General features: G+C 40.4%; 1 protein-coding gene across 5 annotated transcripts in view; it reads right to left on the bottom strand.

Annotated features, from left to right (window-relative positions):
• The window catches only part of XYLT1 (xylosyltransferase 1), a 176,738-nt gene that overhangs the window by 144,038 nt on the left and 18,232 nt on the right, over nucleotides 1-14,468 (bottom strand). The window contains exon 1 of one of the 5 annotated variants that reach the window (XM_085592345.1): nucleotides 1-14,468. This exon is cut by the window's right edge and continues 17,082 nt beyond it. The exons of the other annotated variants lie outside the window; for them this stretch is intronic. Within the exon in view, the coding sequence (XP_085448471.1) occupies nucleotides 1-12 (12 nt within the window). The 5' untranslated portion in view covers nucleotides 13-14,468. 5 annotated transcript variants of the gene reach the window in all.

Genomic DNA, 14,468 nt, shown 5'->3' on the forward strand with positions numbered 1-14,468 from the left:
CTTTTGTTGCATGTAGAACCCAGGGCTGAAAGGTTTTCCTCTGTAGTATCTTATTTGGTGGAGGCTGAAGGCTGAATTTACAGGCTAATATGGGTTTTCTCAGTAAAACCTGTAAAAAAAAAGTCTAAAAAAATATAGTAGCTGCTTAAGGAGACCAAAGTTGCACTATTCTTAGGTTATGCTGAGAGCAGAAGTCATGCCACAAGAATATCAACACATTTTAGCACAGAGGCACTTGACCTCCATGTAACAGAGTCGTGGCTGATGGAAAAAAGCATTTAAATTTAGCCATAATGGCTCAACCATTGGCCTGAATCTACAGTAACCAAACCTCAGAGTACCCTGCTTCAAGATGCAAGCTCCTGCATAACACACATTAGAAGAGACCAAGGGACATCACTGGAGCAAAACCATTTAAAACTGGTTTTAGATTCCTATTTGAAATTTGTCTATTTTTTTTTCTGTCTCCTACTGATTCCTTGACTACATTTTTAAGGGCTGTAGCTTTGTGGAATACAAGCACAATGTAAGCAGAACATGTCATAGGAAGAAGCTTCTTTCTAAGTCTGTGTTGGGCTGAGCACTGCAGCAGAAAGTTACCAAGCTTGGACAGTGCTCATTTGCACATCTCATTACAGTTGTGCAGATGCAGCCTGAGAGCTTCCATCACCACCCTTCAAAGAGAGCAGTAGTATTCCCCTATCCAAAGTGATTCTTAGTTTTGAAAATTTTCTTGGGCAAATATATATTTTACAACTACACTGGTCACTCGAGATTTTCATTACAGAGTTATCCCTATGCTCAAGAATTTAATTCTCTATTCTACTTCTCTGAATCAAAAACCTGTAAAAGTATTGAGATGAAAGGCAAACTTGCTGTTACTGCTTCACCACTAATTGTGTGATTTCATGGCTTTAGTACCTTGATAAACGTTTTGGCTAATTGATTTGAATCACTGCAGCCATATCCTTTTTATGATATAATTGCTGACCCAGTCAAGAGAACAAAACAAAACAAATTATCAGCAACAATCTTCCTCATGGAATGAAAGCCAAGTAGGTTCTTGTGAAACTACAACTTCCTTTCAGCTAGTGGAAGAAAACAGAGCACACAGGCAGGGGATGCAGACAGCACATCATTGTTTCAGAGAGGAACTGCTCCATGGCCAAGAAATCCATGAGATGGGATCACTGAGGCACAGAGCCCTCAGCTCTCTGGCACTCAGGGAGCCTTTGGCCACAAAATGGGCCATGGGCACTTTCTGCCTCTAAGTCAGTGCCCAGATCTGGGATAGTGAGTTACTATGGTGGAAATTAAAAGTATAACAAGACAGGAGTGAATTTTACATATTTAAAGGGTGTTTCCCAGCATCTTGAGTTCCCAGCTGCACAGAAAATCTCACCTAGAACTAAAGGCAGAATGGTTAAAGCCAGTTCATCTCCAATGCCTGGAGGAGAGGTTAGGATTTATTGCTTGATTCTTTATGAATTGTTTAGTTTGTGGGTTTTCTTTGTTTATTTATTTGATTTTTTAACTAAAACTGTGGAGTACATACTTCAGTTTCTGACATGGTGCCTTCAGGTAAATCAACACAGAAACTGTAAACCAGTGGGAAGTTGTAGGCAGATTCTCACCCAAGCATAAGGAAAAGTTTTCTACTTGCTGGAACAAACCAGAACTTCTCAGAAGAGTGCAGACTGATCATCCAGGCTTAGTAAAATAAATAATTACAAGAAGTTGCTACATGTACAACATCTCTTTTCTTGAAGATACCATCACTGATCTAAAGTGTAAATAAAGACTTGCTCTGTCAGAGGCAGATAATTTACTGAACATGACATTGCTAATGGCAATATTCTACAAGACACAAGTGTTTCAGACAAAAAAAAATAAAAATCTGAAGAAGGCATTTCTCATTCTAACAATTCTGCAACTGACAGGTGTCTGCTGGGCTATAGATAGGAAATTCAGTTTTATCTAAGAGGAAACACAGCTTTCCTGAGCAATGTTCCTTTAAGTAAAGTCAATGCATATATCAAACACCTCCTAAACTATAAATAACAAGATTCTTGTATTTGAAAAATAATTCAGGTTTTCAACATTATCTCCCTTCTAGAGTAATTATATTTTTAGAGAGGTAACAAATTTTAAAATACAAAATTTTCACAGCAAAATCTGTCAATGTAATCAACACTGTTCAGTTCTAAGGAAATGGCTTTATTTTTTTAAACAATCTACTAATTAACCTTTAGTAGAAAACATTTAATTTATTTGTATTATTTTGATTGAAAATAAACCATAAGTCTACTTGAATGTGAGCTAACATTGCTCCTGCCCTATCACACATGTATGTTTGTGCTGACACTACTCATGCCTATCATGTACCATATCTGTATCATATCAGAATTTGACTTGGGGATGTTTTTCATTTGAATTAAAAGTCACCACATCTGACTTTGGAAAGGGCATAAGGGGTAGGTTTGTAAAGAAAGGATCATCAAAATAGCAATCACTGACTTTTCAAACAGATGTCTTTAAAAGCAACCAAACACATCCACTCATTCATTCATTCCTTAATGGCCAGGAGAAAGCCAGTTCCCCTGGAGCAGAGCTCATGCTGTCTAAGACAGGGCTTTCTCAGTAAGCAAGAAATACCACTGTTCTAAGCTAAGCAGAAACTTAATGCACAGCCCTTCTGATCTGTTTTAATGGACTGAAGGTTAAGAAACTTAATAACCTTCTTCAACATGTGCTAATCAGGATCTTTAAATAGTAATGGATGGGCTTTATCCTCAAGTTCTCCTAAAAAAGACAGCTCATTTCCGAAAAAGGAAGCAAGGAAATGAGCCTCTGAATTTTTGATTGCTAGCTGAAGAAAAGTAATACACAAAGCCCTAAAAAGGAGGAGTTAAAATGCTGAAGTGAGATGACTCAGAGAACTGCAATTAAGAGCTCAAACCTGCAGACAGCCCTCGGGAGGACAGGAGCAGGGGCCAGGGTGGTCTGGCCTGCATCAATCCTGGCCATCATTTTCTGGAAGTAATGAAAGACCCAGATGAGAAGACCACTGATGATGAGATAAAAATACCATAAAGTAATGTTTGAAAAACATAATTAATAAGTCCTTCACAGCAGCAGAAAGGAAGCATTACTCTCCATGAACATGGGGACTCATTCTTTCCAACTGCACTACCCCAATACAATCAAAAATGCCATTCTCTTTACCATTAGGAGATTATAATCCTTTACTCTGTTTATACTCACAGATATGGAAGTCTCTATTTCAGAGCATTACTCTGCAGTAAGTGATCATTAAAGATGTCCACACCCTTCCCACCAGGAGATACATTGCAATGTTTTCTTTGACCAATGCTCTCCCAGGACTGGATTATTGTCCTTCCTATGCTGCATCACAATGGTTGTGACAACCTTTCTCTGAATTTACCAGAGCAAGTCCTTTATGCCCTCAATAACTTAAAGCTGTAAGAAAGACTTAAGCCTAAATTTCTCATGAAAAATTAAAAATTAAATTTTAAGAGAAACCTCTATATTCAGTAACATGAGTTGATCACCTACTCAGGAGCCAATAAAAGTGTATTTCTTTAAATGCTTAACATTTTATAAATCCATTTGATTACTCAGTAACTTTGCTTTTCATATTAATTTCTCCAAAATCCATTTTCTTACTGCATGGAACGTGAGAGCAATTAGAATGCTTTTCCCTTTCACATGTAGATCCTGGGAAGAAAACAATGCCATATAAATCAAACTTTTACTGAACAGGGAGATTATTATATCACTCTACAGCAATCTACTACAAACTAATTCCTTCCAATCTAAAACCAAGTATGCCAGCTGATGGTGTCTAAGGAAAAGAAAAGCTATCAGGCAATGAATAAACTCTAACAGCAATTCAAGAGCGGGTCTTGAAGGTAAATCCTTTAGTCCTGCACACTCAGTCCTTGTTAATGGCAAGGCAGAGAGCTCTGAGAATGCAAACACTCACTGTGCTGGCATCCTAGAACATCGGCAGCAGGGCTCTAACTCTGTTATTTCCCCGAGCAGCAGCAATTTTCTGTGCAGCAGCGAGGCAGGGTGGCTTTCCAAGGGCCCCTCGCAGCCAAGTTTGACACTTGGGTGAAAGAAGGGCATTGAGTGTGGCTGCCAGCAGGCACCCTGCTCCCAGGGACAGGGGCACACAGGGCTCCTGCCAGGCTGCCCCCACCTGTGACACCAGCGGGACACTTAACACCTGGATTTTTACACAAGGAGGCGGCCAAATTAAACTAATAATGATTATGAGGTTTTAAAAGCAGTTATGAATGTTACGGGGCCTTGCTTTTCTTTTCCTTGGACAAAAAATTACTTGATTGGACCCAAAAGTAAGCCAGGACTGACTCCTGAAAATAGCAGTTACCCAAGAGAGCCAACCCTCAAAATGCACCTGAGACAGGGCTAGCCTGAGACACCAGCTGAACATTGTCTCCATTTACACACCATTTTGTCTGTAGTTCTTGCAAAATATTAGCCAAAATTTTTCTCTTTTCAGTACATGAAACAATGATGATATCTGCTTTTCAATTTTTAGGAGGCCAGCAACAGCTTTAGTGTAACCATAACATTCTGAATAGTATTTTCCAAGCTCTCTGTAATGGACACATAGACACAAACAGTCAAGCCTATTGAAATTCACAATGTGAAGCAGATGCGTGTACCAGGTACACCAGAGCTAACATTTTGCACCACAATATATTTAAATGTTTCTGAGCTGACATCAGACACTGCTTAAATTCCATGCAGATAATGGATGGACAGTAGCACCCACAGCTCAAAGCTATGGACAACTTCTGCATCAAGAACAAGTTGCAAAGTGCAGTTGAAAGTAACTAGAGATGTTCAGGGCAGGAGTGGAAGCAATTTGTACTAATGCAGGAGTGTGGGGAAGGAGAGCCTTTCTGCACTGCTCTGCTCCCAAAGGATCCAAAGGCAAAGTCAGTCTAGTCAGCAGACCAAGAGTTACCCCATCCTGCTTGGTCTAGTGCTTAAAAATAAAAAAAAATGTAAAACAAAACAGTGGTGTTAGGCAAGAAACCTAATTTATAAGTCTTTTTTACTGTCAGGTGTGAATACCAGTACGAGCAGAAGTATGAAGTATGCCATCAACAGAGTATTCTGAAAGTGATAAAAAGATCTCCAGCCAAAAATAAGCAAAGCCCTCCCACACCTTAATATGTTATGCAAAAGCTCCTGACTTTGGTTCATACAAAAAAAGCAGAGCTAAGTTGATCACTCACAGACTATCAATTAACATGATCTTATTCACATCCTCCCAACAACAGCCAACAGCTGGGAGCCAGTGGCACCACATGTCACAGATGACCTGGCACACCACGGCCACCTTAACCATGAAGCCAGCTTGGGGTTATACAGATGGTCCTTAAAATATTCCATACACTGTCATTGAAAACTGTGGCCAAGAGCAATTTGAATTGTGTAGCTTAGAAAATCACAACAGCAGCCTGCCCACGTATCAGTAAATAACAAGGATAAGCAACTTATTAATAAATTAAACCAACCTACACAGAGCGCTCAGCAGGAGAGGACTTGTTTGGGATTTCTGCAGGATATATTTAAGTCTATTTCTGCCTGATGTAGTTTTTATGTCAGGGAGGTAACACAGTAGAGCTCAGTGAACTTAATTTATGCTCACTATGCAAACCACAGCCAGCTGTGAATTTATTAAAATCCTTATTGCAATAACCATATCACTTCAAGCATGAAAGTCATAGTTCCACTTTCAGGCTTAGTCAACTGATTTTTAAAAAAGGAGGGTAGGGTTAAGATAATAGTGTTAATAGTGTTTAGGAGATAAAATTGAAAACATGAGCAACTGAGCAGCTCCTGCAAAGCAGGTCTGCTCCTCCCTGCAGCTGTCCCAGCAGAATCTCCTGTGGAAGGGCCCAAGCCATGGGTTTGGGACTCTGATCCCAGCCAGGCTGGGACACCAGGCCTGGCAACCCAGAGAAACACACTGGGTTTTGGTAAAGATGAATACACACACACAAAATGACCTTCTGAACTCTTGGACACACCCTTCCACCACCATTTTAGAGCCATCCAGCAGCTCCAGTTTTCCATTCACTTGGCAAATAACTGAATTTTTCAAAAGTGCTGAGACTACCTGCAATGGCTAAAGGTAGTACTACCTGTGGATAATATGGAGAGAGATATGTCTTCTTTGATGAAAAGAAAACACTGATCCAGACAAACAAGGGAAGATTCAGGCAGCCAAGAGAGGAGGTCTTGATTTCTTATTGCAGATCTGCCACCAAGCTTTGTGAGGCCTCAGGCATACCTTTTGTTTCCTCATCAGATGTGGCAGCATATTCATAGACATTTACAAGGCACCACACTTGTACTGAGGTAAAAGAAAATAAGGAATCTTTTTAACATATCATCTTACAGATTTCCAGCATTATTATCAAGTGGATTACTCTGACCTAATCCAATCTAAAACAATTTGATGGGAAAAGAGCCCTCAGACATTTCAAATTCACACTACAGCCCAACTTCAGCAAAATAGCATGGGGGTACCTCCTTTGCCTGAGGGCTCTCACCCTTTTCAGAGTTCAAATACCACAAAAACAGGTGTGACAGCATTTCAAAAAAGGCTGCAATCCCATTTTCTTGCCAAGTTGCAATCCGTAGTTTGCAACAGAGCAACTGAAATGACAAAAATTACTTTTGTGATAATCTCTGTATTTATCTTCTTTTTCAAAATCATGTAAGATGGCTTTACGCTAAAGGGATGACACCTGAAATGAACATAATCACAAGTCCTCATTGGTCTATTCAATCACAAATGTAAGGAGATAAAAGTTAGCAATAAAAAATTAATTTAGTTCCTACCTACAGAAGGGTGGAAATTTCACTGTATTAATTGAAGTCAGTTTGCAGCCAGGCCTTGCTCTCTGCCTCAGTAAACTGCATCCCATTAAAACAACATTGTAGAAATGAACTGAGCTCTAGCACTGCCCCTCTCAGGTACCAGCCCCAGCTCTCTGCAGCTGATACCCACTCCAGGGTGCCTGGCCCGTGTTCCTATCACCTGCCTTGCCCCAGGAAGAACAGCCACAGGGCACCACAACACTGACATCAATCCCAAACCCAAACTACACAGTGCAGGCATCCAGATCCCACACACGGCAGCATTCCCTGAGTAAACAGGCAATACATTAAATGTTGTTGTTGTTGTTTAAATGCTGTGTTTGTAGAATGGAGCAATAAAACTCATCGCAGGTAATGCTGGCAGGCTACTAGGTGGGAAAATGTATGTGAGAAACAAGGGCATCCCAGCATGATGTAAGTAGGAAGCAATTGTGATCCCAATGAAGGAACTGTCCCACTGAAGGACACACAGTTGAGGTTTCCCAAAGGAGCCAACTTCACTCAAAACTAACAGCATCTGCATGCCTAAGTGTCAAACACTCTTCAAAATTACAAGTGTTAACAAATATTCAACAGGGACTTAAATAAAAAGTGGCAAACGCCCTCTGGATGGTGCCAGAGATCTGCACTCTATTGAAGTTCTTGAAAATGGTGAGTAGTTGCACCCATAATGAAGTGGGTTCCACATATGTACCCCAAAAATCCCAAAGCTCAGCTTGAGAGCAGTCTTTACTTTAAATTATGCATTTTGACTGCCTAGCATCACATTTCAACAGAAAATCAATTGGAGACAGCAGATGACTGAGAGAAAAAAAATAAAATAAAATACACACTTCTCACATGTGATGTTGGCTCATCCTTGTCAATAAAAGCAGCTGAGATGCTCCTATTGTGTCTATGTAACCACCGACCTTTAAAAGAAAAAGTCACTTCATTTCAGAACACTCAAAATTCCTGAAAAATAAAATAAATCTGTTCAGTCAACAGAGGACACGTCATCACAACAAGCAGATATATAATGCCATAGACAGCAGCAAATTGTTTTCAGCACTAACAAACTACACAGATTATCTGAGCAACTATTTATGCAAAGCTGTGAGGTGCTGTATGAACACCATGGACGATGTTCTGAGCTGGCCAACTTCAGCCACTACAGAAATGTAAACCAGCCCACAGCAAAACCCACAGAGCAACCCTGCTCATGTTCACAGGAGCAGGAGACATTTCTACAGCACCCTGGCTGCGTTAAGCCCTGGCCTCACTGCAGAACACATCTGTACAGCAATAACAACTTTCTTAAAACGATGTAGCCCAGTACAATGACATATGTTAAATATAGCCACGAGAGAGCTGGGAGCAGAAATCCATGAATAACTGTATTGATTGCAGTAAAGAAAACCTGGACGTATTTGGAGTGGAGACATTTCCTGATGAAATTCTTTCCATGTGGTAAAAACACAGACATTGTCTTACACCTTTCCACACACTAAAACAGTAAAACAAAACTCCAGACACTACTGTTAAGAGTTCAAGTACCTGCTCAACTATTGTTGCAGACAGGGACAGAAAATGGATCTTCCAGCACAAAGAAAATCTGGTGCTTTGAAATTAACCATAATTCTTAATATCAAACAGAAGCTGCAGACATTGAATTTAGTTCTATGAAAATTCCAGATAAAATTTCTAGAATGTTTTGTATGTTTGTCTCACTTTAGGAGACAAATAATTTACTCTAATGCCCACATTATCCCACATGTATAGTCATTATCAGGTATTGTATATTCAGACCATATTGTAAGTGATGGGATAGAACAAGATGAAAACAACACTAGGAAGGTGGCAGAGCAGTAGTGTCTCTTCTTGTCTCTAGTTCTTTAAAATCTTACAGTGAGTTTTCACACATGAAAGTGCATTTTCCAATGTTAACTGCTCTGTTAATAAATAAATAAATAAAAAGTCAGATATTCTACACTCACTGTCACTCTACATACAATCTATTTGTGAAATTCCTCAAGACTCTCGCTGGGAGACAAACTCAGGTCAATTTTACTACCCCTGAAAATTCAGGCAGTTACTTTATGCAAGTATTACCAGTTTCAAGAATTTGCTCTATTGCCAACAAACATTAGGAAACTTCCCCAGAAACTGCCCCTCTGAAAGCCACAGGCAGCACTTTTGAGAGTCACCTCTCTGGGGTCCATGGCAGAAACTTGCCTGGCACATTATCCCTTAACATCCTAACTTCGTGTGCTGCTGGTCCCGGTTTCCCCTGCCACAGCAGATGACAGGAGCCAGTGCTGGGAGCCAGCTGGGCCATTTTGGGCCATTTTGTGGCCACCACGCAGCACCCGAGCAAACAGGAACTGGCTCAGCTGTGGCCTCGGGCACAGGGTGCCACCAGCACCCAGCAAAGCTGGGCTGAGGCTCCAGGCAGAAACCCGCAAGAGGAAGCGCCACAGCAGCGAGTACAGCACACACAGCTGGGATTCACAGAGGGAGAGAAAAATGAAAACCAAGAGTGGTTACATGATGAGGAACAGTGATAACAGCCAGGGAAAAGGAGAAAGAGGCAGAGATAGTTAAGTTTAAAAGTGGAAAGCTGAGAAAGGTCTGTACAGGAAGCACAGGTGGGAGCTCGTCTTTGTAAGCATCTACCTGTCTGCAGGGGCTGGCAGAACATAGTGAAGCACCCAATGCCAGCATCATCTCCATGACAGGCACTTCAGCAAAAATAAAATCTTTCTCTTCCTGAAAGCTTAAGCTGTGTCCTGAAACATAATCCTCTGCTGTTTGCTTTTCTGCTCGTCTCCTTCCATCAATCATTTCAAGTGCTAGGATCCCGCAGTCCTTGCTGTACCCAACACAGTTTTCATTAATGATACCTCTGCTACCTTAGCCAAAAGATCAGAATTTCAAAATCTGCATTGTAGGACACATCTAAATTACCATTAAAAAAAAAGGCCTAAACATGTAATGAACATGCAATAACCTATGGTGCTGCTGAGTTTATCAAACTTCCTCAGGGAATCTTCCGCATAGCATTTAGAATCCCTTTGCACAAAATTTTCAGCCATGCATGAATTAGATTTGCAGTGAAAAACTGTATGAGAAACTCATCCTTTTCTCAACAGGCAGGTGAAACAGCTATGTTCTAGCACAGAACAGCTCCCCTACACCAAATAAAACTCTTGCCTTGTCATTTACTCACATTTCAGTGTTCATCTTTCTGTTACCTAAGCAGCAGCATGGAAGGTTTCTGTCACAGTAACCTGCACTGTGTGAAACAGAGATTTGAAGCAGGTAAGCAATGTTGAAAGTACTTCCAACCAACACAGTAAGGAGCAAGAGCAGTACATCCTAATTTGGGGGCTCAGGATCATCACCTTACTCACAAGTCTGCTGCAACTGAGAAATCAACACCAACACAATGATAGCTCACACCAACTCATTACTGAAGACAGAAAGCGCTTGCAATGCCCACAGTACATGTGAAGGAGACTACAAGCAAAACCTGCACTTGTGCAGGACACACAACCTGTTCACTTCAGATGAGACTATTTATTTTTCAGGTAAAAATAAATATGCAGATGAAGACAGAGGCTACCCACATTGTTACCAAAGCCCAGTTAATTTCTTTTTCCATCCATTATGCCTAGAATATTTGGGCAGAAAAAAGCCAATTTATTTATTTTTCCAAAGCTTTCGTTCTGTCTGCTCACACACATGCACATGGAGACAGTGCTTGATGCCTGTTCTTCCCTGGAAGCACATGGCCCAGGGAGCCCCTGTGTGAGCAGAGCTGCTGGGGGCTGTGATGCTCAGCTGCCCTGGGCTGCAGGGTGGCTGTCCCACTGCTGCAGCTCCCAGGAGCAGCAGCACTGCAGTCACTGAGAGCCCACTGGCACTGCTGCCCGAGGCAGGTGAGCACAGGTGGAATTCTGATGGGCTCCCCACCACTCCCAGGCTTTGCAATGCACAGTTTGAACAGGGCTGGCAGCTTTTGAGGCACTGTGAATGAGCCAATATCAAGAACCGTGATTTTACAACGTGACTGAAGTGTCACATCCCAAGCAGTGCCTGCAAAAGACTGTCCGAACGTAGATCAGGCTGCAGCACCCAGAGATCCCAGAGAGGGAAAAGCTGTGCAGCCCCATCACACAAACATCTGACAGGATCTTGAAATAAAGCCTAATACAAATTTCTCCCTGACAGAGTCCACATCAGGCCTCTTGCTCTCCAGAGAAACAAAACAGGCATTTTTGTATGGAAACACTCTGCTCCTCTGCCTCCTGAAGACTTTGAAATCACACACACTTATTAGTTATTCCATGCAGGCATGTGAACCTTTGCACTTGGATGTTGAAGGAAAAATTTATCCTTGACATAAAAATCAATCACATTAACAGTGCAACTTTCCAAACTCCTGCAGGTTCACTCCAAAGAGAGCACTAATTCTTTTTTTAACTTTGAATGAGTCAGATAAAGTGTCTGCTCAGGGCTTTGTTTGTAGGAATTAAACATTTATGTGAGATCCCTGAGAATTTTATGTAGCAGCATTTAGCAGAAAATTAATGTTTCCAGCCAATTTTTATTTGAATTTGTATTCAATACCACAGCATTTTCTTATGTTATTGTATTGCAGTAACTGATTCAGAGCTCCCAAATTTGTTCTCTTCCAAACTATGAAAATTTGGCAAATTGATCAGAACTTATGAGGTATTTAAAACAAAAGGATAAGTGGCAATGGGAAAAGTTTGGCAAACTGATGAATAATCAGAAAGCTAAAGGAAAAACATCTTAGCAGAAAATCTTACAAAGAAGTAATTTATTCCTCACAGAGTAATAAGCCTCTATGAGATAAAATTAAAATTTTAAAAGATTTACCATCCCTGCAGTTCATGGATTGGTTTGACTACCATAGTTAGGAAACTGTGGCATTTTGTTGCCAACATGACATTTCTGAAAGCAGCATATAGCAACATGTACCAAGCCATGTCTGTAAAGCAATCTGCTGGGAGACAAGAAGTGCTAAATGAATCAAACTCCTAGTAAATAGTATGCTGTAGAATAGCTCTTCAAAGATGGATGCAAACAGAGTAACAGAGCTCTGAAGACAAACTGGTAGAGCAATGTAAAGGTAAACCCCACTAAGCACAGTTTCAGGAGATAATAATAAAGCTCTAAGAGTCTTGCCATCAAATCCAAGAAAGCAAGCAGCCTGCCTCTGATGTTAGCTCCATAAAAGTCCTAAGACCAACTACTTTTGTTAAAATAGCAAAATACTCATTTGGAAAAGGCCTTTTCCTGAACCATTTAAATGCAGGGAGGAAGAAAAGAAAAACTGAAAATCTGGAAGTGTGTGGAAAGCTGCAGCTAAACATTTCTTTTGTAACAAACTGCAGTTTCCTGAAGTCAAACAGATATTTATGTGCAAAGCTGCCTTCAAACCAGAAGCACATTCTCCTCTCTGGGTTTGTTTGCTTTGCCTTTTTTACAATGCAGACCATCACTACACGTTACACAAAGCCCCTGAATAACCCCACTGGGAGTGGGGGCCTCTCTGTGCTGAACATATAGTAAAATAACATTCCTGCTTCAAAGAAAACTTACAAGACCCAAAGAGACAAAAGACTCAATCCAGAAAGAAAATGAGGCACAGAGGCCACCAAAGGCCACAAAAAAAGGTCAGCAAGAATAAAACTTCCAAGTTCTGTCCCCTTGTATGCAGTATTACCCCTGCAGAGTCAAGAGGTCTCCCAGCATCGAGTGATCCTTTCTCCCAGTCCCAGTAATAAACTGAAACATCCTCTGAAGCCAGGAGGAGACACAGGACAATGAGGGACACTGCTCTTGCTATAGGGTCTGCCTCACAAGGCTTAAGTGTAGAGTTCACTTCTCCACAGGAACCAAGACAAAGATCACTCTATATTTAATTTAACTGGGGGTAAGTTACTGCAGAGGTGCTGGACAACTTCACTGAGGCCTGAACTGCAACTTGTAACATTAATCTGAAAATCTTGCTAGAACTCAGAAATTCAAGGTTTATGAAATTATCAATGCTTTAATAATCAAAAAAATAATTCAGGCTATGAATTACTTTGAAATTATAAAACTAGAGACTCTTCACATAACATTAATTTATCCATCTTTGGATGCTTTTTCATGAATAGTGATTGGTTCATTATATATTCTTACCCTAAGATACATTTTAAATGTGGTTTAAAATTCTAGAGACGGCATTACCAACTGAAATGTGGCAGCAAGAACTAATTTAAATAGAGAACAAATAATGAATACAGTGTTAGTTCCTGAAAATCTGCCAAATGACAAAAAAAAAACTAACAAGGTCAGCACCTCACTTGCTATGTCATCTTGTATTTCTCCAAATTTAATACAGGACTTAATTTGGAGCATAAAATAATACACTTTTCTAACTGCAAACATGTTTTACTTTCTAAGAGAAGGCTTGGAGGTCACTGTGTATTACATTTTGCTGTCACATCTGTCCTTTAAATTTTTCAAGCTAGAAAGATGCCAACAGGCAACAGGAAAAAAGAGGTGCATAAAAGTTACTTTGTGCATCAGCTCCTGTAAGGTTTTAACGGGCATCACCTCTCCATCCAAGGTGGCACATCTGATAAATTGTTACCTCAGCTGAGGTCACAACATTCTGCTAAATATCACTCAACCACGAGATGCTCCAGTCACTCCTGACCAAGAGGACACACAATCCTGTGTGACATACCCTGTCTGCTACTGAGAAGCAACTCAAACACAGGGAAAACACCTCTTCAGATCTCTTAAAAGCAGAGGAAAAAAAGCAAGCCAAGAAAGGAGGATCAGCTATTTATTTGACAAAGAGATTTTTAATACAGCTTTTAAAAAAAAAGCTATCATCTCCGTGACACAAAGAAGCACTACCAATCTTATTCCAGGTTTTAGTCAGAGGAAACTCTCAACAAATGCATTGCAACAATAAAAATGGGTAATTTATTTTGAATATTTATTTCTAATCTTTTAGGCAATGCCCAATCATGGCAGGATGCTGCTCATCACTTTCTGACAACTTTCTCTAGCAGTGGCCTGTCAACAGCTCTGGAATGGAATTGCTCATTTCTACTCTGCAGACTTATAATTCCTCCCCTCTTTATCATCTATTTTGCTGATAACTTCTAGCAGAACAGCAAGAGCTCATTTTCCTTTGCAGAAACTGAACTGTTTATGCTCTAAACTCCTGATGATGCAAATATAAACACTTGGGAGGAAAAACACAGGGATTGGCAAAAGATGGGCAGGATCCCACTACAACATCTATAACCAAGGAGACTGCAAATAAATACAAAACATCACACCTTTATGCTGCTAGAAAGGTCACCAGGTTATCAACATTTGTTTTAGATAGAGACAAAATACTTCCCTTCCCAAATCTTTATTGTGCTCTCTCTTCCAGCTATAAAGAAAAAAAAATTGTGCCAATTTTATGTACTTTGTCATGGAGTGAACATGAAAGAAATCTTAGT

This window comes from Lonchura striata, chromosome 14, assembly GCF_050655825.1.
Source record: "Lonchura striata isolate lonStrDom1 chromosome 14, ASM5065582v1, whole genome shotgun sequence".
Classification (NCBI taxonomy): Eukaryota; Metazoa; Chordata; class Aves; order Passeriformes; family Estrildidae; genus Lonchura; species Lonchura striata.